At 38.4% G+C, this 24,432-nt stretch overlaps 1 protein-coding gene across 1 annotated transcript in view; it reads right to left on the reverse strand.

Annotated features, from left to right (window-relative positions):
* The window catches only part of QSOX2 (quiescin sulfhydryl oxidase 2), a 39,576-nt gene extending 15,376 nt beyond the window's left edge, over window positions 1-24,200 (reverse strand). The window contains exons 1-8 of the mRNA XM_067541813.1: window positions 23,942-24,200; window positions 14,465-14,565; window positions 12,040-12,088; window positions 10,650-10,749; window positions 10,369-10,459; window positions 6,996-7,141; window positions 5,452-5,595; window positions 2,134-2,263 (exon numbers count right to left, since the gene is read on the reverse strand). Coding sequence (XP_067397914.1) covers window positions 2,134-2,263; window positions 5,452-5,595; window positions 6,996-7,141; window positions 10,369-10,459; window positions 10,650-10,749; window positions 12,040-12,088; window positions 14,465-14,565; window positions 23,942-24,200 — 1,020 coding nt within the window. The remainder of the gene's footprint in view (window positions 1-2,133; window positions 2,264-5,451; window positions 5,596-6,995; window positions 7,142-10,368; window positions 10,460-10,649; window positions 10,750-12,039; window positions 12,089-14,464; window positions 14,566-23,941) is intronic.
* Between the last annotated feature and the right edge of the window lie 232 nt (window positions 24,201-24,432).

Raw genomic sequence — 24,432 nt, forward strand, 5'->3', positions numbered from 1 at the left:
GTTTCAACTGCATATGGGAGTTTATACACAACAGCTTAGGACAGGAAGCAGAGATGCTCTGTGTTAAACAATTCCATTCCAAAGATAGCAGCATTTCAACAGTAGGAGATGTCGTCCCTATGTCTGCTTAATCAGATATGTAGAGAACTTTAGGATGGAAGCTCCTATAGAAACGGAAGTTCATTCTGCAGTAGCTGTTCACTGTTTATAAGTTTCTTGTCTACTTCCTAGCAGACAACTGGCTCCTTCCAACTACTTGATTCATGGTCAGTGTGTGCTTTCTCCTTCTGGCTCTTCCCCCGGCCCAGAGCTCTTTTAATTAGTTTAATGAAAAACTCTTGAGCAGTGAGAGTCTTCTTTGCTGCTCTCTGCATAGCACCTAGCACAAAGAGCCCTGCTTCTTGATTTGGGGTTCCTAAAAAACTACCGTAATATGAGTAAACTGTGCATAACTGAAATACTGATACTGCATATTATAAATATATCTATGCACTTCAAGTTATAACACCCTCCCAAACGACCAGCTGATCAGTGCAAATGTCAGGGGAACTAAAGAAGCATGTGGCATGTGAACCCCATGTTAGCTACACTCATAATAGGGGATCTGAAATAGGTATCAGTCTTCTGCAGGATTCCAAAGAAAGGGCTGCTGCAAGTTGCACTAATAGCCAAGAAACTAATCTTACAACAATGAAAATCCCTGAGCAGGAGATGGGTGCACAGACTTTAGCAACACCGTAAAAGCTCTTCTTTAGAGATGAGGATAGTGTACAAAGTCCTGAAATCTAAGTTCACACAGATGTTTTTATTAAACTGATCACAAAATATTTAGTTTAAAAAGGAGTTATGTTCTTAAAAACAAAGCCTCAAATGCATCTCAAATAAACTAAATTATGGCATCAATGATGTATGTTACATTTTCTGAAGCCCTTGGTGTAAAGAACCATACAGGAAAGAAGTCAGAACTGTGAATGAAATGTGAAATACCAGAAGAGAAAATGTTTTTTTTAAAGTGTTAAAAAATACAAAATAAAAAACCCTTCTGCTGCCGCTGCAGGAACTGGTCTAGACACAAGAGAATCTAACTAGAAGAGCGCATTCCCCATTTATTCACTAATAGCCTGTAAAATAAATTACATTAGCTGGCCAGAATCCATCAGGAAGAACAGAGGCTGTTTTAGGGATAATATGATGGACAGATTAGCACTACACTTTCTTAAAGGAAATGAGGCCAACTAGAGATTTCTGACCTCTGACTGTCATCGCGAGTAAGAACCTGTCTGACTGATTTTCATATAATGCCAGATACTTGGAAATGTTATATAACCTTTATTGTTCCTCTAAACCATCACTGATTTGCTTTGTTTACAAACAAATACAATCGGTTAATTACTTGGTAATGAAATATGCAGAGACACTGCAGCTCATGTTTAACTGGGGTCACTTTTAAATGTTGAAATGGTAGAATTTTTCCAAGTCACATTTTCTTTATGTCAGACTCACTTTAAAAATGTCTAAACTTCAGGACAAATAAGTCCAAAACAAAGCACCACACTAAACTCTCATCACTGTCCTACTCTCTGAGCACCTCAAACATTAAAGGGTTTGTCCTCACAACACCCATGAAATGATTTATTTCAGAGTCTTTGAAATATAGTGCTCATCGGCTATGTTAAAAAATCTTGATTAAAGTCAGCTGCATCGTTAGAAGTCCAATCGAATTTTCAAAATACTGTATGTGGTCACACAGGCCCAACAATTTTAAAGTTACTTTAAGAAAGTCCAAGAATCCGGGGGGCAGGAGGGAAGAATAAGCTATGCTCAGTTACAATCACTACTATCCAGAAAAATCTGAGCAACCATCCCAGTTTTCAGGGGTCTGTCCTGCAAGCCTGGGTCAAGCAGATTCCTTATTTTATTCCCAGCCTCGCAATGCAACATTGAAGTGCATTTTAATGCTTCAGGTTATCCACAGAAACATAACAGAATTTCGGTATCTAAGATACTGTAGCAACTAAAACATGCACATTTTAACGGTGCTCTGAAGGACATTTTCATATTCTGTCGAGTAGTAAATATTACATTCTATTTGTAAGAGTAAAGTGAATGTAATCAAAGATTAGAAGTTTATACCTTGGCAATGACTGTAACAAAATCCTTGAAGGTCTTTAGCTCTGCTCCCTCAAGCGTCTTGTGAGTGGCAAGCTCTACCCTGAGCAGGTAATGCAATCCTGATTCAAGGTCAGCCATGTACAGCTTAGCTCTAAAACACACATATATCATGTTAAAAATTGTGGCAGCTTTCTTTCACTTATTTTCTCACCAGTCATTAAGGTAAAACTGATATATAGTGGGCATTATTCAAACCTCCAAATCTGCAATTCCACAGTGATTGCAGTATTTCCCATTCCAAGTGCAGGAAGATACAGTGCAGTGCTTAGTATGATGAATATCAAATGTAATGGCTTCCACTGTACTCTAATTTAAAAACAGCAATTTTATGCCACTAGTTCAGAGACTAGACAAATGAAGCACAATTGCATAAAAAGTTAAACTGTGTTTGAATAAAAACTTTCTACCTTCCAGCCCAACTTCTATCTCTAGAAAAATTATAACCCTGATATTCTGTCAGCAAGGAAATTGCTGGTGTCACAAATTATGACTTCTCTACAGGGTTAAATATAAGTAGAGAACAGTAGGCTGTGAGGGGAAAAGCCTTTTGTTTAACAGAAGTATCTTTGATAATGAGGAATAATTCCAACGAGGCTGACAAACAAATATGAAAATAAACCCATGTTAAGAAAATGTCATTTAGAAATTCTCCCCAAATGTAACAGTCCCACTATAGAGACCTTCTGCACCATAGCGTATTTAAGAGTCAGTCAGTTACGGAAGGTCTTGTGACAGAACCAGTCACCCACTGATGGATACAGATAAAGCATGCATTTGAGGTGAATGTAAGACATCTGCATCTCCCTTCCTCAGAGCAGCAACTCTCATGGAAAATATTTCTGTATTTACACCACCACCAATAGATAAGCAATTGAACAAAATATACACAACTTAGTCTGTATCCTTCAGTGCTTTTACATTACAGGTTAGCACAAAACACAGCAACACAACAAAACAAACAGAACTGGATTCTGACCATACAGCATGATGTTTCATAAGACATAAGGGTTTCAGGAATTTTATCACCCCCATAATTAAACAGTAGATTTAAGAGACCCGATCAATGAGAAAATCAGCTGATTCCAACAACTATGATTGCTTAACGATAACAGTACACTTAAAAACACACAAAAAGCTGCTATGGAGAACTGGGAAACTTCTGATTTATTTTTATGGGGGGGGGGTATGTGACTCAGTTTTCCCTCTCCCCTTGTATTGCTCTGCTGGGTGTGTAGAGGTTTCTTTCTTTTGTGAGACAAGGCAGTGACTGGGGGGGAAGTTACCTCGCTAAGCATGAATGTATGATCAGGAACTAAAATTACTAGGGGATTAATTAATGTAAATCCCTAGGCAGATAAACAAGTCTGGAAAGGCACCACACATGAGGAAAATGGACTATCCTGGTTTGAATTGGTTGAAAGAGGTTATCAAACAAAGAACTGAGAATTGCATTAAGTGCCAAGTCTGGTACAGGAGGGAGGTCACTCTCATTGGACTCAAGAACTGACACAAGGCTGTGACAGGAGGGAAAGAGTTTGAAGAAATTTCAAATCTACCATGAAGAAGATGGGTGATACTTTATAAGGGAGACAGGCATATAAGCTGTTCATTGTTTTCGAAGATATGTTTTCTCTATAATGTTTTTGATTCCGAATAAATACTTTGATTTATGAAGAATGGCTGGACACTGATTAACCCTGTCATAGCCCCTGAGAGAAAACAACATGTCGGATGTTGAACTAAACTCAGACCTGCTCAGGTGATCACAATGAATTGCAGGAGGAATTTTAGCCTAAATCCCCTGTCTGGAAGAGGAGGAATGTGGGCTTGCACCCGAGAAAGGATATGGCTAGAGGCCTGAATGGGGTTCCCTTATGGGAATGGGATTCCCTTAGAGATACAGATATCTCGGGAACTGTGACAGCTGCATTCTGAATGATACAGACTACAGACTTATTAAGTGAATACATTGTTTACTAAAGAGGTGACCCTCAGAATAACAGCTATAAAAAGTTTATTCATTAGTAGGTCTGCTCACTTCAAGTTTCTTAAATATAATTGTCAGTATTAAATCATCAGGTACCCAAACAATCCAGCTGGGAGATATTTATGCAGTGATCTTTTATTTAAAAAAAAAATTGTAGTGTATAAGCATCAAGACTCATAGAATCATTCACATAAATAAGATATTCTTTAGCTACAAAAATCAGTTATTAAAATACAATATTCTAGATAAACCGTTAAAAGAAAATAAGATAGTCTTCCATTAAAAAAATAGGGTGGACACTTTAATAGTAACCATAACAAAAATGAAAATAAGTACAAAATAGAAGCACTCAGCCCTATATCTTTTCCAGCTAAAGATGCTGAAGGATTATCTCACTGCAAAGCTCTTGTATCCTTCTCTCAAACAGTCAGAGGGTGAACATAAACCTAAGTGGATTTTGTCTGATAAACATCTTTTCTGGTGACTGTGGGGTTTTCTAATGTATATGCTTTTACCTAACACTTTCTAGTGGTATCCTGGCTCACCATAATAGAGACAAACACTGGGTTCTCTGTTTTCTGCAGGTTTGCCAAAAGCTTATTGTTAAAATTATTTCAGCACTTTATTTTTATCTGGGATATTGCGTTATGAGCTAAAGTTTTCCAATAAAATATTAAACTAGTGACGTGTACATTTCAGATACTGTTTGAGCCTCAAACCTGCATTGACACCAATGGGAGGAGAACCAAGCCCTTGATTTTTTAAGTATGGGTTTAAAATAAAAATAGCCTCTAATAGACCTTTCTTCCATAGAAATGCACATATTTGCTTCAAATGCATATTGAAAATATTGCCTAAAGCTTCTTTAAAATCCTTAAAACAGCAGTCATAATTGCAAGAAAGGTACATTCACTTCGTAGAATATGACATCTTTGCTGCTAGGGCTGAATTAATTTATCAGTGTTATTTTAGTATATTGTGAAAAGGATCCTGCTGAAGAAGCAAATGAAAGCAATGCTCTACAATGTGATCTGCAAGACATTTCAGTACTAGAGTCCCTTTAATACTCACACACACTCGCTTTGTTTTGCTCAGCAGGAATGAAAAGGGTCAACATGTGGTTGGGTCAGCTACTCAGCTCCAGGTGTATCCTTTGAGTAGTTATGGAATAAAATAAAGCTTTCAGCTATAGTCAGATGTTAAATAAATTATTTTATAGCTTCCCACTTGGCAATAATGAATGTAGATTTTAACTACCAACCAATAAACTGAAGCTCAACAGCATCACTTACTTATCAAACTCCTTCCATGCCTTGACTTCTGTGCTCTCCTCTTTATTTTGTTTTTTTTGTGGTTGAAGCTGTGAAACAAGTTTTCTTCTCACACCAGGCAGTGACTTTAAATAGGAAGAAAAGAAAGACCGAAGAGGCTTCAAACTGTGTATGAAAGGACAGTGGAAGGGTTAAAAATCACCTCAAGCTAAATGATTGACAGGAACAATATAATGTATCTGTGAAGTAAGAGATTTGGTTTTCTTTACTTTGTTTTACAAATCTGGTAAAATTCAGCATGTTTGATGCAAAGTGAAATGTAAAACTGTTTAATTTTTAGAAGCAGTAGCAAAAATAATTAGCACCAGTGGCTTGCAGAACCATTCAAGCTAACAGCAACATCCCATTTTCATCAAGACTTCAGGTCATATTTGTACTCCTTATTTAGACAACAGTCCCACTGAATCCAACAGGAGATTTGATTGAATAGGTAAGATCTGCAGGATTTGGTACTTAGTATTTGTATTTCAGATTTATCTCAAACCATATTCCCCTCACAGGCATCATCAGTAATGAGTCAGTGATATTGACTGGTGGCAGTGGGAGACAGGACTAATACTGAGTCTCTTCTCAAAACCTCAATGATGTCCTGTTTATCAACATCACTAGACTATCAGCGTGTCACTAGCTACTGCTCAGCTGCTTACATTTTCTGAATGTTCTACATTGACACCATCAGCCTGGTACTTCTATTTGGCAGGTGGCACATTCTTCTTTAATGCTTATTTTACAAGCAAGTTTGTGGGTAGTCTAAACTCACCATTGCAGTTACAACTAATCACTACAGCATTTTGTTTTCCCTTCCAGGTGAGGGAGGAATTTATTTTTTGTTCCCTTAGTCCATTTCAATGTATTGTAAACTCCGACAGAGAGACAGTATATTTTTTCAGACCCAATGTTTAACAGCTGTCTAACAATGTTTGAGCTAGTCAGTTTCTTCAAATATGAAGGGTCTGAACATTAATTTTCAATCAATAAAATGCACTGATCACATATTAGGATACACTGCTTTTATTTAAATACACAAATAAAACCTTCTTATCAAATCTATTAGTTGTATAAAAGGAAACTAAGCATAGGCGTGCGCACGGGGTTTGGCCAGGCACACCCTAATGCAGGGGTGTCAAACTTACGTGTGTCACACATTCGCGTAGAGCTGCCGCCGAAAGCGTGGAGAGCACGCGATTTCTCGGCGGACAGGCTGATGCCGAAAAAGAAGGAGCTGGGAGATTCTGAACACGCCGCAATCTGCTGCCGAAATGCCGTTTCTCGCGACATTCTGCGGCAGAGACTAGGACGTGGCGAGAATTTCGCCAGCAGGTAATTCAAATTGGCCCGCCAGTGGAATTGAGTTTGACAAAAAAAATAAAATAAAATCAAATTCCCTGGATGCACACCCTAATGAAATGTGCTGTGCACACCCATGAAACCAAGGCAATGGTTTTAAAGCTTAACTGAACCACTCGAAGTACTGCAAGTATCCTTTACAGATATATAGTACTCACATGTTAATTAATCCATGGGACCCATTTGGATAGATCAGATAACACGAAGGGATTGAAGTAATACCAAGTTTCTCCAGAAAAGCCTTATCAGAATTCAGCACTCTCTTTACCATAATGTTTTCATACTGAATCAAGTCTAAGATCACCTGGGTGATGAGAACACAACACACAAGTGTTACACACTTTTTAAAGAATATCCAATTCTGGTAAGAAAGGACAGATATATACAAGGAGCACACTGTACTTTTGCACTAAACTAAGCTGTTGATAGAACTAACTTACTATTCACCAAGTATATGAATTTATTAGTATTCCCTGGACTCTAACAATTTCTGTCGAACAGAATTTTTACTTCATTGGGAGAAACTATTTTTTCTTGTTTTCTGAGCTGTATGATTTTTCCTTAGCCCATCTTGACTTTTTCCCCCCTCAAGTCTCACATGTCTGAAGACCGCACGAGAGAGAGTGATGAAATGTACTGGAGAAGCCTCAAAACACAGAGGATAAGAGGAGGTCTGTCACACACCCATTGGTTTGTGATGACATGTTACATACATACAAGGGTTAAAGTCAAATTTTCAGATACCGACTTCCTTTTTTCTGAGCTCAAATAATTGTGGGGACAATTATTTGACTCCAAAGTTAAGGTGTTATTTAGATGTCAACGTTTATGACTTGTGGATACAATCAAGGACTTCCATGTCTACATCACCTAAACTTTAACTGCCAAAATTATGCTTGCAAATAGGCAGCTCTAGTTAAGATTATAATGAACATTTGGCTCACAATTCTCTCCCAATTTCAGTCATTCAAGGTCACATTACCAGAGTCATCTTCCTCTTCTGACATTCCAATGACCGTCCTCATCAAATCTGTCCGTTGGCTCTCTTACCATATCAAATCAAACTGTTCATTCTTATCTACAGGGTCCTCCATAATCTTGTTTTGCTTACTTCTCTGCTTTTATTTTCCACTCTGCCTTTCTCTGTGATCTTCCAAATCTCTTAATTCCCCCCCTGTTTCCTCTTTCCACACTTGGCTTTGTACCTTCTGCTATGCTCCCATGCTGCCCCTCATGCTTTGGAGGTACTCCTCATAAACATTCACAAAGCCACTTCATTACTCTCCTTTGCCATGATACCTTCAAAAACTTGAAAACAGTTAGGCTGCTGGTGCTCTGAGATCACAACCTATCACTCTGGCTAGCGCACATTCATTATTTCCTTATACTTCCCTGCCAGTCTGTCTGTAGCCATCTGCTTTCTCTTATTTTGTACTTAGATTGTAGTCTCTTTGGGGCAAGGACAGTCTTTTTGTTGTGTGTGTACAGCACCAGGCACAATGGGGTCCTGGTCCATGACTGGGGTTCCTAGGCACTACAATAATACAAATAATAATATTCTGCTTCCAATGCCTTGAACTCTTCACTAGGTTCATTCACCAAACATCATCTCTCTTCTCCGGCTAGCTTCTTCAGACCCTTCTCTTCAAGTCTCTCCCGCCTTCTCAACAGTGATAAACACCTAATCCTCCCTCTCTTGAACTGTTCTGTCTTGTGTTGTTTACGTATCTTGTCTTATTGAGAGCATAAGCTTTTGGAGGCAAAGCATGTATCTGTTTCCCTTAAACACTGAATGTAAACTTACAATTCTATATAATCTTAGCAGAAAACTTCCCTTCTTGAAAGCAGATATTATCAGCGTCTCTTTGATTTTTTGGAAGGCAAACAGCAGAACACAATAAGACTATAGAAAGGACAAAATAAAATGCTGAAGAGCTTTGTTACTGCCACCTCCTTGCCTCTTATTAATGTCAATGTACCACAGTTAATCACAGTGAACCAATGCCTGGGAGCCAGTCTGCTATGAACATGTTTCCCAAAGCTGGCAGCACCCAACACTCCAGTTGTGCCAGTTGTAATCAGAAGTGTCAAACACATATTGCATGTTTCGACACAGATTACGCCTAGTAATTATGTAATTTCTTTTCTTTACTTGTCTTAGATTTCAGCAGTAACAGATAATTAACAAAAGTAACACAGGCTAGCAGCAACTCTTTAGATTGTGAAGTGGTGCCAAATCAAATTTCATAAAAATGTAATTCTCCACCTCCGCATGCCTCATATTTTAAGATGATGAAAATATTTACTATCAAATCTACACTAGGATGATGGCACAACATTTTGTAAGTGTCCTTAAGTTTCACATTTAATATGGCACACAAAGCTATCCCATTCGTGAATAGCAAGATGTATATGCAGGTGTAGACTGTCCTCTCCAGAACGCAAGGACTATGTTGTATAGCACACTGGCATTCTCTAGATCCCTCCCACCAAACAGTTTACTTCAGCCTGGTATTTTGACTCCCATAGTGCTTTCAATATTGCTCAGAAATAAAACACTTGTCCCCTGTGTAGCATTCCAGTATCCATGTTCAGTTCACTCATTGTTGCCCTTTTTCTGCTGCAAAAGACCCTGCTGCGTTCTTTACTTAACCTTCCTTTGGATGTGCCAAATACACCAAAGGGGTTCTTACCTCACTTACTTGCTACAAAGACATATTTAACTGCTTCACTGATTGATATCAATCATACACAGAAAACTGTCATAAGATTTAAATGGGTAATTAGGCCCGAATTCCAAGAAGCATATTAGCAGCTTGGGCCAATTTGTGACATTCAATAAGGTAAGTATGAAAAACATAGCATAGCATATTAGAACATTATAACAACATATAGGATATGCAATATCCTAAATGTAGTATTATGCAATTCCTGAAGTCTCTACCACACTTCAGCACAAATTGAGCTAAGAACATCATCATCCAAGAGTTTTACTACAATATTCTGTATTGTCTTGATTTTAGTGGCTTTTTTATTTTAATTAGTGTGGTATATGGACCACACAGACACACAGTATATCATACAGATTACAGTAAAATAATGATGTTGCAAAAGCTGACGATTATGCCTGGTTCTCTAACAGTGAAAAAGCAATGTCATTAATGATCAAAAATATATTTTTCCTGTGATGATGTGTGGTTTGAAAACCAGAAGTATTTTGCTACTATTGAGGAAGATAAACTAAACTTCCATTAAGGCATGAAAGGAATCCAAATAGCCAGAAAAGAAACATCACATTCTTTAAAAAACACACTCCACTCTGTGACTAAAGCACAAGCCAATGCTATGTGGCATCGGATGACTTAGTCATATTCTAAATGTATATGATCTGGTTTTCACTTCTTAAGTGCCAATCCTGCACACACACGCACCTTTATTCACAGGAATAGTTCCACTGACTGAATAAAACATAACCCCAATTGTATTATAAATGATTTAAATACTGGATTAAATTCACAAGTCACACATTACCTCTCGCCCGACATAGGAGTTACTACTTTCAACCACAATGGCAGTGTAATGATGATTATTCTTGTCAAAAAGAGAAGCAATCTCACTGGACCTTTTAAGAAAAGAAAAACTATTTAACACATGAAGAATGTAATGTTCTCATTGCCCACAACACTGAACGTACTCTAAGTATTTGTTACACAGATATACAAAGATTTTTTTTTCTCAGAAACAGTCCTGACATTTTATTTGCATAGCATACTAAGTGTACAATATTGTGTTATTTCAAACAGGATTCTTACGGAACTGGATCCAAGGGAGGGCAAGCAGGTGGTCTTGATTCTTGGGAATGGTTCTGTAGAAAATCAATCATCATCTGACGAACGGTTTGGAGTTCGCGATCTGATCCCGTTAAAAACAGACAAAAAATAAAGAACTATTCAGAAGACAGAAAAGAATCACTAAGTTCAGGTTGTCTGATTTGCAGATTTTGCTTTTTTAAACTGGGGTTAAAAAGCTAGGTGACAGTGTTTGTTTTAGGTGGGGGTAGCAGTACTTCTATTTGTAAGATTAAGTTTTGGAACTTTTTGAGGGGGGTTATGTAGAAGTTGTTTTCCCTAAGAGTTTAAAAAAACCAAAGACATTTCTAACTCAGAAAAGCAGACCTGTCTCATCAGTTTCATCTTCAATACACTGTCATCTTACTTCATTCAGGATCTACACTCACATGTAGACAATACTTAACGTGGTAGGAGCTCAAGCAGCTTTTTTGCAATGGAGATGTTCAATGACCAAATGAATGCTTTTTGTTTGCACGCTGGCTAACTGCAAGCATCGAAAATTTGAGCCACTGGTGTAACACTCTTAACATATGGCCCAGGTGAGGTAACAGCCAGCCACATAGGGAAATAAATAATAAAAAAAGGTTTTTCAAGTTTCATCAAAGGTTTGAAATGGGGGTGGAGAGAGAGAAGAGGGGCAAGCCAAAAAATGATTCCTTAATTTTTTTTGCAAACAAAAGCAACCCCCTCCCAAACCCTAAAAATAGCAGGTACAATTACAGTAATATTCTACCAGAAGGGCTAATGGTGCCGGTGGTCTTTTTTCTGACCTCTGGCCTGTCATATGTTAGTCCAACTGAAAAGATGTGTTACTTTAGTCTGTAGCCAGATCATTTCAAGCTGTGACCCTTGCAGAGCCATAGATGACCAAGTTCAACCTTGCTTAACATTCAAATAAGGAACTTCTAATGCATTCAGGGTACTGGTAACTCAGAAGGTGGCAATCTTCAACCTAAATCAGGGCCAAACAAGTGCTTCAATAGGCACACCACGCTGCTGAGAGGCGTGGCATTTTTAAATGAGATTTAAAATGAAGGATCTGCCCGCTTACAACAATTAAAGACAACAACATATTTTAAAAGCACAGGGGTGTTAACTCTAGCATCCTGGACAAATGTAAACTCTAGCAATTACGTTCTCCCTGTCTAAAATTTCCCCTGCAGTTTCATTTTCAAAAGATATTCTTAACCTTTTATTCTAAACTGTTGCTTAGTGTGCTGTTAAACAGCTTGCACATTCCACCTAGGGATGTCTGAATTTTACTGATGAGCAAAAAAAATCTTGTTTATTATAGAATGTACTCTGGATAGGATAAATGCTTTTGAGATTGGCTAGAGTGGGATTTTCTTACCTTTGAAATTTTCTCCAGTTGTGAACTGCTCTGTAAATGCTTTGAAGTACTGTGGGGTGAAAAAAATATTCTGTTGAATGCAATTTAGGGCTCAAGGGGAAAAAAGTACTTCAGGAAAGTTCAGTTCAAAGGCAGAACATGATTTTCATGAGTTCTTGCTTTTTACAGTTTTAATTAATCATATATTGTTATTTAGCTTGCAGAAAGCAGAAAATACAACTGAATCTTTACTCTAGCCTTGTAAATTGCAAGAGCCTAATCCTTAGCTGGTGTGGGTATAATGGTGGCTGATTTACACTATCTGTGGATCTTGCTCACTGATCCTTAAACAATCAAACTCTTAGAAGTCAAAAGTTTCTATAATGTAACAAACTAGTAACATAAAATTCCATATGGATTTTGTCAGAAAAAAATATCTTCAGAGGCATGTTGAAGAAAATTCAACTGAAGTCTCCAACTTCATAGACAGGGTTAGGATCTGGCAGCTGACTCATATTGATGATTTATTAAGCAATACTATTAACTGATGGATATGCCTGATAATTTGGACAACTGGTCTGAAATCAACACAATACAATTCAATAAAGACAAATGCAAAGTTGCAAAGGAAAAATTAAATGCACAAATACAAAGTAGGCTAGGCAGTAATACTAATTGGCTAGGCAGTAGTACTGTTGAGAAGAATCTGAGAGTTATAGCAGATCACAAACTGAATAGGAGCCAACTGTGCTAATTTTGTGGGGTGTATTAATAGGACCGCCGTAGTAAGACACAGGAGGTGCCTGTCCTGATCTACTTGGCACTTGTGTGGCCTCAGCTGGAATACTGTATCCTGTTTTGGGACCCACACTTTAAGAAACATGTGGACAAACTGGAAAGAGAGTCCAGAGCAATAAACAAGATAAAGTATAGAAAATCTGACCTAAGAGGAGCAGTTAAAAAAAACTGGGCATGTCATGAAAAGAAGAATGAGGGGGACCTGGTAAGTCTTCAATTATGCTAAGTGTTGTTATAAATAGGACAGCGATCAATTGTTCTCCGTATCCACTGAAGGCAGGACAAGAAGGAATCAACTTAATTTGCAGCAAGGGGTTTAGGTTAGGTATTGGGATAAACTTTCTAACTATAAAGATAATTAAGTACTAGAATAGGTTGTAGAATCCCCATCACTGGAAGTTTTTAAGAACATGTTGCACAAACACCTGTCAGGGATGGTCTAGGTTTACTTGGTCCTGACTCAGCACAGGGAGGCTGGACTAGATGACCTCTTGAGGTCCCTTCAAGCCCTACATTTCTATGATTCTATGCTAAAGAACACTGCTCACACCCTAAACATCCTCAACTCCCTCTAGTGGTTAAAACAAAACAAGTAATGCAACAGAATGTCTATTTTTAAAAGCAAAATTAAAACATACAGTGCTTTGGGAAGAACTGAGCCATGTTTTGGACTCACAACTTGAAAGAAGAAAAAAAATCACTATTGTTTTTCCTCATATCAGAAGAACAAACAATTTTATATTACAATACCTCTCATCTCCCATCTCACACCAAAACTTTTTATTGAGATTCCCCTTGCCCCACATTTTATTCTCACATGGGGTAAATAAAGATGATGATTACACATAGCAGGGAAGATCAGTATTACGTCAAAAACAGAAGTTCATTTTCATCCTTAAATGCAAAATTTCTGTATTAAACACAGTTCCTGATTCTCTTGGCAAACAGTAGAAAATATTTTTAAATTCAATTTCAGTGAACTGTGAAGTTAAGAATGATCTGTGGCTAGTGAAGAATTGATCCAAAGGTTACAAGACTAACTTTAACACACAGTCTCTCATGAAATCAGCTAATTGATTCCATCTTTGTCCCTGATGTATCAGTTTTGAACTATGGATCTACTCTCACATGTCACAAAGGGAGACAAAATGTATAACTCTAATGTTGTTTACTATACTATGGATCTTTATAAATGTTTGACAGCTAACAAATACATTGCATCCAAATACCATAGTGATGGAAGAGACAAAAACTCTTTTAATAATATACTGCTTCCTGATGTTATGTCTTTTCTGTTTGAAAATTCTAATTTAGGGTTTAGGACAATCAAAAGCCCAGCTGATTCAGATGATTGCATCATTTATTCCATTCTACTGACTAACAGAGCCTGAAAAGCATCTTTTATTATAATCCCAAGACTCCTTGCAGAAGAAAAAGAAAGCATCCAGATTCAAGAACAAGTGTTAGCACAGAATATTCTGGGTAAATAAGTTTGCCCTATTTTTAACTACAACAGGCAGGAGGGGGGTTCTATAGCCATAATTTGGAACATGGAATAATAGAAAATGTTTCAGATTTAAAACAAGTATATTTTTTTACAAAATGAAATGACCATCATTTGTCAGATACTATATATCATGCCACTTACCCGAAAAGTTGGATAGTAGAGAATACCATATTCTTTACAGATCTCAAAATTCTCCTCCTCCCCGCAATCCAGCACACCAACCCTAATGGCAGGTTCCCAGTCTGAAAATAAATAAAAAACACTTTTACTTTTTGGTGCAGCGTTGACCAGGCATCCTGTCTTAGGATGTTCCGGCTCCCACAGAAGTCAATGGCAAAACTCACTGACTTCAATGGGATAGGATCAACTCCTAGGTCTGCTCACATCTGGCCTGCATTTGCTCCCTCAATAATAATTTGGATGGCTAGTCTTCAATAATTTGAAGACTGACTGACTAAAGATGATATCTAGTACAATAGAGAGAAGTATTTTCAACAAATCTAAAGAAAAAGAAACCCAAAGCAAAAAATCAGACATCTCTCTAAGGCTGCTGGCATTTACTCAGTCCTAGTGGCTGAAAAAGGGCCCAACACAATGCTAACATATTCTCTGGTTTATCCTGTCAGCTAAGCTCATTATTCAGTTAATTTTATTCTTCATGTCAGTTTTACAAGATGAACATTGAACATAATGGTTACCCATCTGCATGGCTTTCAGTTACATAGATGATGTATCTTCTATCAGAGCTGATGGTAACATAGACCTGCTTTTTGCTGAACTTGTAACTTATTCAGAGGTGTACAAAACTGTGCAAGGCCTAATTAAAGCACAAAGCTCATATTTTGATTAATGAAAGTGCTCTTAAGTGTAAGTGCTGTCCAAGAGCATGTTGGATGCAACTGGAAGATATCTGATCAAATACAGCACCATGTAGATTAATTGGAGCGTAATTTCAAGTTTTGCAAAGTGTTTTATTGAGAATAACTACAAATAGTCAAGAATGATAATTGCTGGAAACATTCTTACACAAACCATTTTGATGAGAGAACCCTTCGAGGCATTTAATAATTTGTTTCTTTCCCCTTTTATCAGTATTTTCAAGTAATATGGTAAAGCACATGCTGCCAATAAACATTTAAATGTATTAAGCTTCACTGCTAAGAGATACCTGTGTATGGTACAGTAAAATATTCAATCTTTAAAAAAAAATAAAGTTCTGCTGCAACTCCCACTCCACAACGACCTTCCTCCCTGCCCAATGCAGAATAATAAGAGGAAACAAGGGAACGTTAAATGGCCATAACTAATCCGAGCAGAGAAATTCGGAAAATTGTCATGATGACTCTGGACATCCTCAAGGAAGGAGCTTCAAAAGCAAGCCCTCAGTATTGAAAAGTTCCTATCTCCAGTATGTGCTCCCCGAATAGGAAACAAGAAATATTCAGCTTATATCACTTTCCTTGCTCTACCATCAGTTTAATAATTCTTTAGCAGCCTTTAAAGAAATTTGTGCTTCTTGTTGGAGGCCAAGGATAAAAGGGTTGGCATTTGGAAAAGGACCATTATCTATCATTGATTTTCATTACTTATCATTTTGTTGTGTGATGGAATATGCTTCTTAGGGATGAGTGAACGGGCACAGATAAATTAACAGCATTGTCCCTCAAAAGTTTCATCCAAAACTTCATTCACATATTTTTAAAGATGTTAAAAATTGACTTTTTTCCACCTTTGTCTTTGCCCACATATGCCCTCCAGGGACCATGAATGTAAATACCAAAATGCTGCAAATCAAGCTGTTCTTGTGAGATTTCCAACTCAATTTTGCAGCTCCAAGGAGCTTGGATAGTTCAGAGGCATCCAAGCTTTTGGATCCTTTGGTATTCAAACACACTGTTGACATTTAAGTCCAATGGCTACATGTGGTACTTAAAGCAGACGAGATGCATTCATGTTGTCAGAGAGCTTCGCATCAAGAACTTTAGAACTCTGGGGCAAAAAAAAAATATTGACAATCCTAAATGTAGCAAGTATAAGAAATGCTTAGGTAGCTTTTACCATGATTAATGGAACCTTAACATCATGTCAAAATTGCTAGACTGTGAACAAAACAAGTGTACAGTTTGGTTTTTTTGCTATATCCTTAACTTAATAGGATGTAATCTCTCTTTGCAATACACCAGTGACAGAGGAATTCTTATAGCAGTATCAAGGTATTTTCCGGGAGGATTTGTTTATAACTAATTCCATTCTATTTTCATCTGGCAGACTACAATAACAGTTTTAACAGACAGCCTCAAATACTGTTTTGTGGGCTCAAGCTGGATCGTTCATGCAGTAGTCTCACATCACACCAAAAAGTGTCTCACAAACAGTGTCAATGCTTGCTGTCCTCAGGACAGCGAAGATGGAGACTTGAAAAGGATTTCTACTCAGTGTGTAAAAAAACTATAAGATTGGGAAAGTTACTGTGTAAATAACGGACTACCCCAAAGTTTATTTCTATGCAGAAGGAACGATTGTGGGTAAATGTTTTTAGTATTCTGCACTGAAGGTAAAGTAAAGCTTAAAAAACTTGGAACCAATAGCATGACACATAATTGTTCACACACTTCTTGCAAGAGTTCTAAATCATTCTGTCCAGGTAAAATCATCATCTAGCTCTGAGCAAAAGCAGTAATATTTACAGGAAATAATTTGTTGTCTTGAGGTACTGACTGCTGGACTGAAGACAGATCTGAAATACAGTCTAATCTCTAGATTACTTTATTCCTAACTCCCCAACATATAAATCCATTATAAACTCCCTCTGTACAGAAGCAGAAAGTATTGTTCACTTCTTCTAAAGAGAATAACTTGTGTAATACTGCTGACTTAGAATGGCTGATTCATTCCAAACCTGCAGACCAATATTTTCAGCACAACAAGGTGCTCACCAAGCTGTTCCTTCTATAAGGATGAAGAACTTGTTTTATGATTATGAAGAAGGGGTATTCTATCTATGAATAATTAGGGATTTGTCATTAGTGATAAAGCATAACACAGCATGAAGGACAAAAGGAGAGAAAACTTTAAAATGTCTGCATCATGATCAATAAGCAAAATCATAGTGACATTTCATGCCATGTTGTGCAATCAGCTTAATCTGACTAGCTTCAGTAGGTAACTTCAAACCCAAATAAAAACAATATCATACAAATTGCACTGGAACAACAGATCACATCATTCTGAATTCTCAAATTGCATATAACTAAATTAAAATAGTTAATACTATCATCCAATTAGTGTAACAGATGGCGACAGTACACTTACATGAAAAAACATTAGGAAATATTCAACATCAAGAGCTGTATTAATGTTTATTATTCCGGTTTCACAGTGAAACAGTTCAATGACATAAGATACTGTAATACACCTTCCCTCTTGCTGTCCTATACTGCTATATTTTACAAAAAGTAGTTGTGGGATGGAAGCATCTGTAGGAGAGATACTGAATTATTTTATCTTTCATGTTGTTTTTCCTTCATGTGTGGAGATGAGGATAAGAATTTCCTTACCTATTGCCAAAAGCAAACAACAAGGCCATGTCCATAATAGGGTTTATAATGTTTATAAAGCATTTCACAGCCAGACACAGTTTTACAAAGCTGGTGACCACACCATACATAACATGGTCACAAAACAAGCCATTTTCAGAAACTGTGTTTCAGGACTTGATGTGGTCAACGAGCTGGTGCTAGCTCGGTTTCTGCTCTCATTTTCCAAAAAAACCTGTCTAACCAAGGCGGAGAAATGGTGCTTTCATAGTCATGCTAGAAAATGGCTGTCATGTGTGGTGTTGGTAGAACCACATCTGAAGTCTGACCACCATTTCTGAACATGGCTGTAGCTAGCAAAGTTTCCAAGTGTGGACAAGACTTAATCTGTCAATTGTATTTGAATGCACAAGAATTTTCTTTTTAAGCCACTCCCTACTACACCAGTCAGTTGAAGGGGAATCCTCAAGTAGGTACTTTAAAGTGCTGAAAGAAGAAGCCAAACAGCTTTAAAAAAAAGTTGAAGATACACCAGCATTAGTGGAGAGAGATGTCTTTGGGAGTTTTTTCTTTTTCTTTTATGAATTCCATGAATCAACAAACTCCTTTAATTTAAAAATGTCCTAAAGTTAAACTTGCCTCTGTGTCAAAGGACATGAACATTTCAATAAGTTCAAAACTGGATCAACATTTCTATGCCAGGCTGCTTTTGAAATTTAGCTTGACCTTTGTTTTTCTTTGAAAGAACTCCTGCATTTTTATCAGGAAGGATGGGGCAGCTGATTGAGAATTTCAGTTGTAGTGAGCATGCCGACAGCTGAACAGGCGCCAGCAGTAACTATAAGCATCCTAGAGCAGATGGACATGTATTCACAGGAACACAAAAGATACAACAGTCTATTTTATCACATAAAATGCAAAATTAAAAAACTTTGGCTTCACAGTATCTGTCTCATTCAACTTTTACCACTTCTCCTCCCTTTTCCACCTGTCTTGATCCTCCCTACACACAATGAACAGAAGCACTATAAACCTAATGCAAATAACCTACTTTACAACAATGCAAGCCCATCACTAGCTAAATACTTGGGTTAAAGAGCACCAGCTGGGATGCGTGATGTTTAGTATTCACTTCTGTTAAAAAAGAGCCTTTAGTTTTCTAAGGGAAGTGAAAGCCATGCTTCTGTTCACTTCGGCAACGCATAGCCTAGATTGTATACTTTTTATTTACAGTGGCATTGCAGCCTACCACACTATTGCATATTAGATTTTAAAGTGGCATTAGTATTACTGAAAAGGCCTAGACAGATTTCAGTGAATGCAGATTGATAAATAGGACTGTACCAAGATTTTCCAACACCAAGTTACTAAAGAGTTAAAAAAAATAACATCCCACATTTAACATGCCAAATGTAGTCCAGTGCTTCCAAAGTAGCAGCAATACTTTGCTATATATTTAAATATACTGGATATTATTCCAAATATGAAAGCGAGGGATACCAATAGGAAACAATTTCTGATACAGATTATACTGGAGGATCTCGAAGTACCTGATGTATATCCCAAAATGTGTGAAAAAGGAAATTCAGTAAAATTATTTAAACAAAGACAATTGCTACTTATTCTGAAGAATTTTCCAGCCAGAAAGCTGATTTTCTTCCTTTGTAGATCACAGCAAATATAAATATGCAACTTTTAAAAATTCAAAGACTGGTCAAATTGACTATATTTAGATAAAACTATCAACATTTAATATTCTAAAATATCCAACATATCAGCATCAAAACATTACTAAAAAGGGAACACCTTTTCACAAATCTTTTTCTCTTATGTACTACATGCATTGTAGTATTCTCCATTACGAAATTTTAGTAATAGATAAGAGACACATTGCAGGGCTTCCCTCTTTTGGACTATGACAAGGTTTCTGTAGCTTCTCCTGAAAGGTGTTCATTTAAGAAACAAGAAGGGAGACATAAGTGCCAGCTTTAGAAGGGTTAATTACAGGATTTTTCAATTACCTTTGCACTGAGAACTATTATGTAAAATTCCAGACCAAAAGCAACTTTTGCAGACAAGTTTTAATTGCCTTTAAAAAGTAGCAACAGGGAACTTAAATAGAGCAGCAGTCCTGGAAACTGTTTTAATATTGAGTATTTTAGCAACTGGGCACATATCAGGACCAACTCCAAAATTAATTTTTGTGTCTGTTTCGATGGAAGAATGGATACCTAGATGAAAATGTAAGTTATGATGCTCCATCAGTGAATGTGGCATTGAACAAAACAGCCATGGTTCCTGCTTTCAGTTACTGAAGTTTGCAGTTGTTAGTGCAGAATTTGACTGTAAGAAAAATAATAAAAGTAAACTACATTAGCATAGGCCTTGTCTATGCTGGAAAGCTGTACCAATTTAACTAAATCAGCAGAAACTGCTTTAATTCAATGAGTGCAACCCCCTTGTGCTAACACTGTTTCTGTATTAGAGTACCTTATATTGATTTAAGGATACATAAAAGGTCTCGTCAATGTGGTAACTACAACTGAAATACCTAAAATAGGTTGTAAATCACATCTTTAGTTATTTAAGTGTAAATCTCTGTAAGGGCATTTAAATCTCTGTAAGGGCATTTGGTTTAGGTGCCCTATTTTGATATAACAAGTCAAAATATAGCATTCTTCATCTGAAATAAGCATGTCCACACTCAACTTCACCTCAAAATAACTAAGTGTGAATTACAACCAATTTGTTATTTTGGTTCCTGCTGTCATGTAGACAAGCCCTAAGAACAGCCACACAAAGGGAACACACCAAATTAACAAAACAAATTCCTAACTCAATTTAGTTAAATCAGTATCATTTACGTAAGTGTCAGGAGATCTGAAACACATTTCAGTGTTAGAGTAATACACCCACGAAAGATAAATGCCAATAGTGTTCACCCTGTGTTAAATACTTTCCATTTCCTTCCTCATTACCAGTCAGTCTGGCAGACTTTCCAGACAGTAGGACAGAAAAGTTACTTCAGACACCATGCAAACCAACCACATTGTTAGCAGTGCCCAGTTTGGTTTGACAAATAGCTAATGCAATAAAGTTCACCAATCACAAACAAACAAACAAAAATCTTTTAGGGGTGAAATTTTCAGATGTGCCCAGAAGCACAAGCACCTCCTTCCACAAGGTGCTCCCCCACCCCATCCTTACCTCCCAGTTGTTCACAATAATATAAATAAAGTTTCAACTAAAGTCTAGTCCTATGAAGTGCTGAGTTGCACTCTAGGGCTGTATTTGCAAAGAGCTGCCAGCTATGCTGCATTTAAAGCAAAAAGCTTTTTTCAAAACTAATAATCAGAAACCCCCTTCAGATACAGTAGAAATACTGTGCTGAGTTAAACACAGACAATAGATCCAAATAAGGTGTTCCATTAAAATCAAAATTTCACAAGAAAACAAAGGTAACTTTCCTTACATATCTCAACACACACAGAATACTGCAAGATCTTGCTCTGGAAATCATCCAATTTTGCTATTAAGACCCTCTCTATTCCAGAGAGGCAATCTTCTGCCATCTCTCTTCTTTCAAATTCCTCTTCAAAACACATTTCCACCATTCAGTCCATCAAGTTTAGTGCACCACCCAATTTTCTTTTTTTAAAGGTAATTGCATTTGATTGGTCATCGGTAATGTCATATTGGACTGAAAGCAATTTGTGGCAGTGACCTTTCTGGTATATATTCTATATGGCTCTGAGATCACTATCAGTGCTAGCTCAATGAGTAAAAATAGTAAAATAATAATATCTTAAGGGACTAAATAAGTATCACACCTAGGAACAAGGGTAACAACACTTTTTTGGCACATGAATCAAATATCCATTCTTATAAAATGATTCTGTCATAACTATCATGTGACTGCTGACATATTGCGTAGTCTCATACCACACACAGAAAGTCTGCCTGTTTTCCTATTGTTATTCTTATCCAACACTCCCTTTTGCTTATCCAACACTTTTATTTTTGCTTCGTCTTGGAACATGAGTGATTGTATTAACTGTAAGAGCAAACAGAAGCAAGAGATACACAGTGTGGCTGTTAATAGAGCTAAGAGTTAGTGTTCCAGAAGGCCACAAGTGAAAATTCCTTACAATGTCAACTAATATGCGAGAAACACATTGAATGTGCTGCATATGGACCCACCCTGCAGATTAGCAATCAGTGCCCTCTCAAACTGGTCTAGGGTTCATCCATTTAACCAGTCTGTTCTCAAATATGTCTTTCAATTCCTGAGAGGGGAAAGGCAAACTCATATCAAGGATTATATAAATTTTGTGGTTAGTGATCCAGTAAGCCAGATTGCAGATGAAAAATTACAGTGTTCTGGACTGGAGAAATTTAAAATATTGCTGAAAAAGTTATTAGTAAGAAAATATACATTTTAACTATAAGTAATGAAAGCTATTTGCATGTAAAATTACGAAGGTGCCATGCTGCTGTGTAAACAATCTCCTTATATATTTTTATATAGCACCCAAAAGTATGCCAGATACTTTTTATTAATCAGAAAGGATTTTATTGATCAGAAAGGATCAGATAATAACAGGAGCAGAAAGTTAGTTCCGGGGGGGACAGCGTCTGAGTGAAAACCTATAGTCAATATAGGAATCACTTAACAATAAGTAAATTAAGGTGGCTTCTCAAGACAAACATGCTCAGATTGTTTACAGGAACTTAGTACAGTTGACATTTCATTTGACAGAAGTTCTTTCTATTCAGGTTCTTAGGTGGTGCCCATCATCCGGGTATTGGAGACCTAAATCTCCATGCCTCTGAGGATTTGCAGTTAGTTCTGATTTTTACATTACTTGATTCTTTTCTCTCTTCATTTCTCCATATACTCTATGCAAGAGTTCAGTCTTCTTTTTTATATTAACAAAGCTTAAGTTAAGTGAATGCACTGCAGGTCAAACTATTATTTCTTTATTATTTGTTTAGCTATTAAAATAGGCTAGGCAATTTACAAAGCATACAGAACATGCAGTCCCCGCCTGGAAGTGTTTAAATATATCCTATATGCTGTTAGAGCTCCCACTGTATACTTTATACTGTAAAGCACCTAGATACTGGACATTTGCACAGACACAACACCCAGCAATGGAATTCTTTTCTTCATGATAATGAAAAGCAGTGTTTCCTTTTTTCTTCTTCTTCTTTTATTTTATCCCAAACTTAATCTGAAAATGTTTTTCGCTAATTCTAGTGTTGTTGCCATTTACCATGTATTGCTCCTTTCTGGGCAGCACTTTGATGAAGCAACAAGTGTTTTGCTAATCAGTAAATAAATAAAATAAAGTGGAGGCGAACTGGGATTTGGGGTATAATGTTAGGGTAGGTACTGATGTCCTTGTCCAAGGTCCTACTGGTGGATGTACAACCCATGCAAGTGAGGCAGATGGAATTTGGATGAGATCAGATAGGGTTGTTACCCGGACTGGACTGGTGATGCCATAGGGGGGAGGCAGGTTAGTTATGAAGTGGTGTACATTGCTTTGACATCTACTGATCCGATCCAGCTCTCTACATGCACAGTACTATTCTGACAGTTACTTATTATGACGAGCTGTATGAATGGGCATTGTGGCGGCCCTAGGATCAGTGATGTAGGTGGAGGGGACCCCATTACTTTACACATCCCAAACCCGTGTGGGGGGGACCCCATTACTTTACACATCCCAAACCACAGACCTCAAGGGCAAGGCAAAGCTGATGTGGCTGGAAGGGGGAGGGCTGAGGGGGTACAGGGCTGGGGGGAGTAGGGGAGATGGAAGTCTTCTCTCAGAGGTGCAGCCTGGGGGAAGATGTGCAGTGGGGGCGAGGGGGTGGGAATGGGGGGAAGGTGTGTATGTGTGTGGGGGGGTCTACTTACTGCACATCCCCAGCTAGGGCAAAGCCCATGGGCGGGCTGGCCGAGGGTCCGGGTTAAAGGGTGCGGACGACTCACCCGCACGTCCCCAGCCAAGGCGGCGCGGGGGAGGCTGGGCTGGGCTCCCCGGGGAACAGATCGGGGGGCTCTCGGACTCACCTTTCACGTCCCCGGCCAGGGCCCGCCAGGTCGGGGCGAAGCTGATGCAGTGGCCGCACGACGAGCTGTAGAACTGCACCACCCAGGCGGCCGAGGAGTTGAGCAGCGCCCGGCGCACGGTGCCCGCCTCCAGCACGGTCAGCGGGTCCTCCCCGGGCCGATACAGCCGCGCCGCCTCCCCGCTCAGCGCCACCAACGCCAGCAGCGGCAGCAGCAGCAGCGGGGCCGGGGGGCCGCCGCCTGCACCAGCCGCCGCCATGTTGGGTGCCGAGGGGAGGGGGAGCGCGCCCCGGCCGCCGCTCGCCCTAGCAACAAGCAAGGCCGGCCCTGGCGATGGGCCCGGCCTAGGCCGCAGCGACTGGCACCCGGCCGGCACGGCACTGAGGGGCTGGCCTGGCGGTGAGCCCCCTCCCCCCCAGGGCGGAGTCAGCGAGACACACCTTCCCCTCTGCCCCCCCGATGAGGAGGAGTCACTCCGAATCGTCCCCGGC

This window comes from Emydura macquarii, unplaced genomic scaffold (assembly GCF_026122565.2).
Source record: "Emydura macquarii macquarii isolate MOO-44397 ecotype Brisbane River unplaced genomic scaffold, CSIRO-AGI_Emac_v2 contig_691, whole genome shotgun sequence".
Taxonomy (NCBI): domain Eukaryota; kingdom Metazoa; phylum Chordata; order Testudines; family Chelidae; genus Emydura; species Emydura macquarii.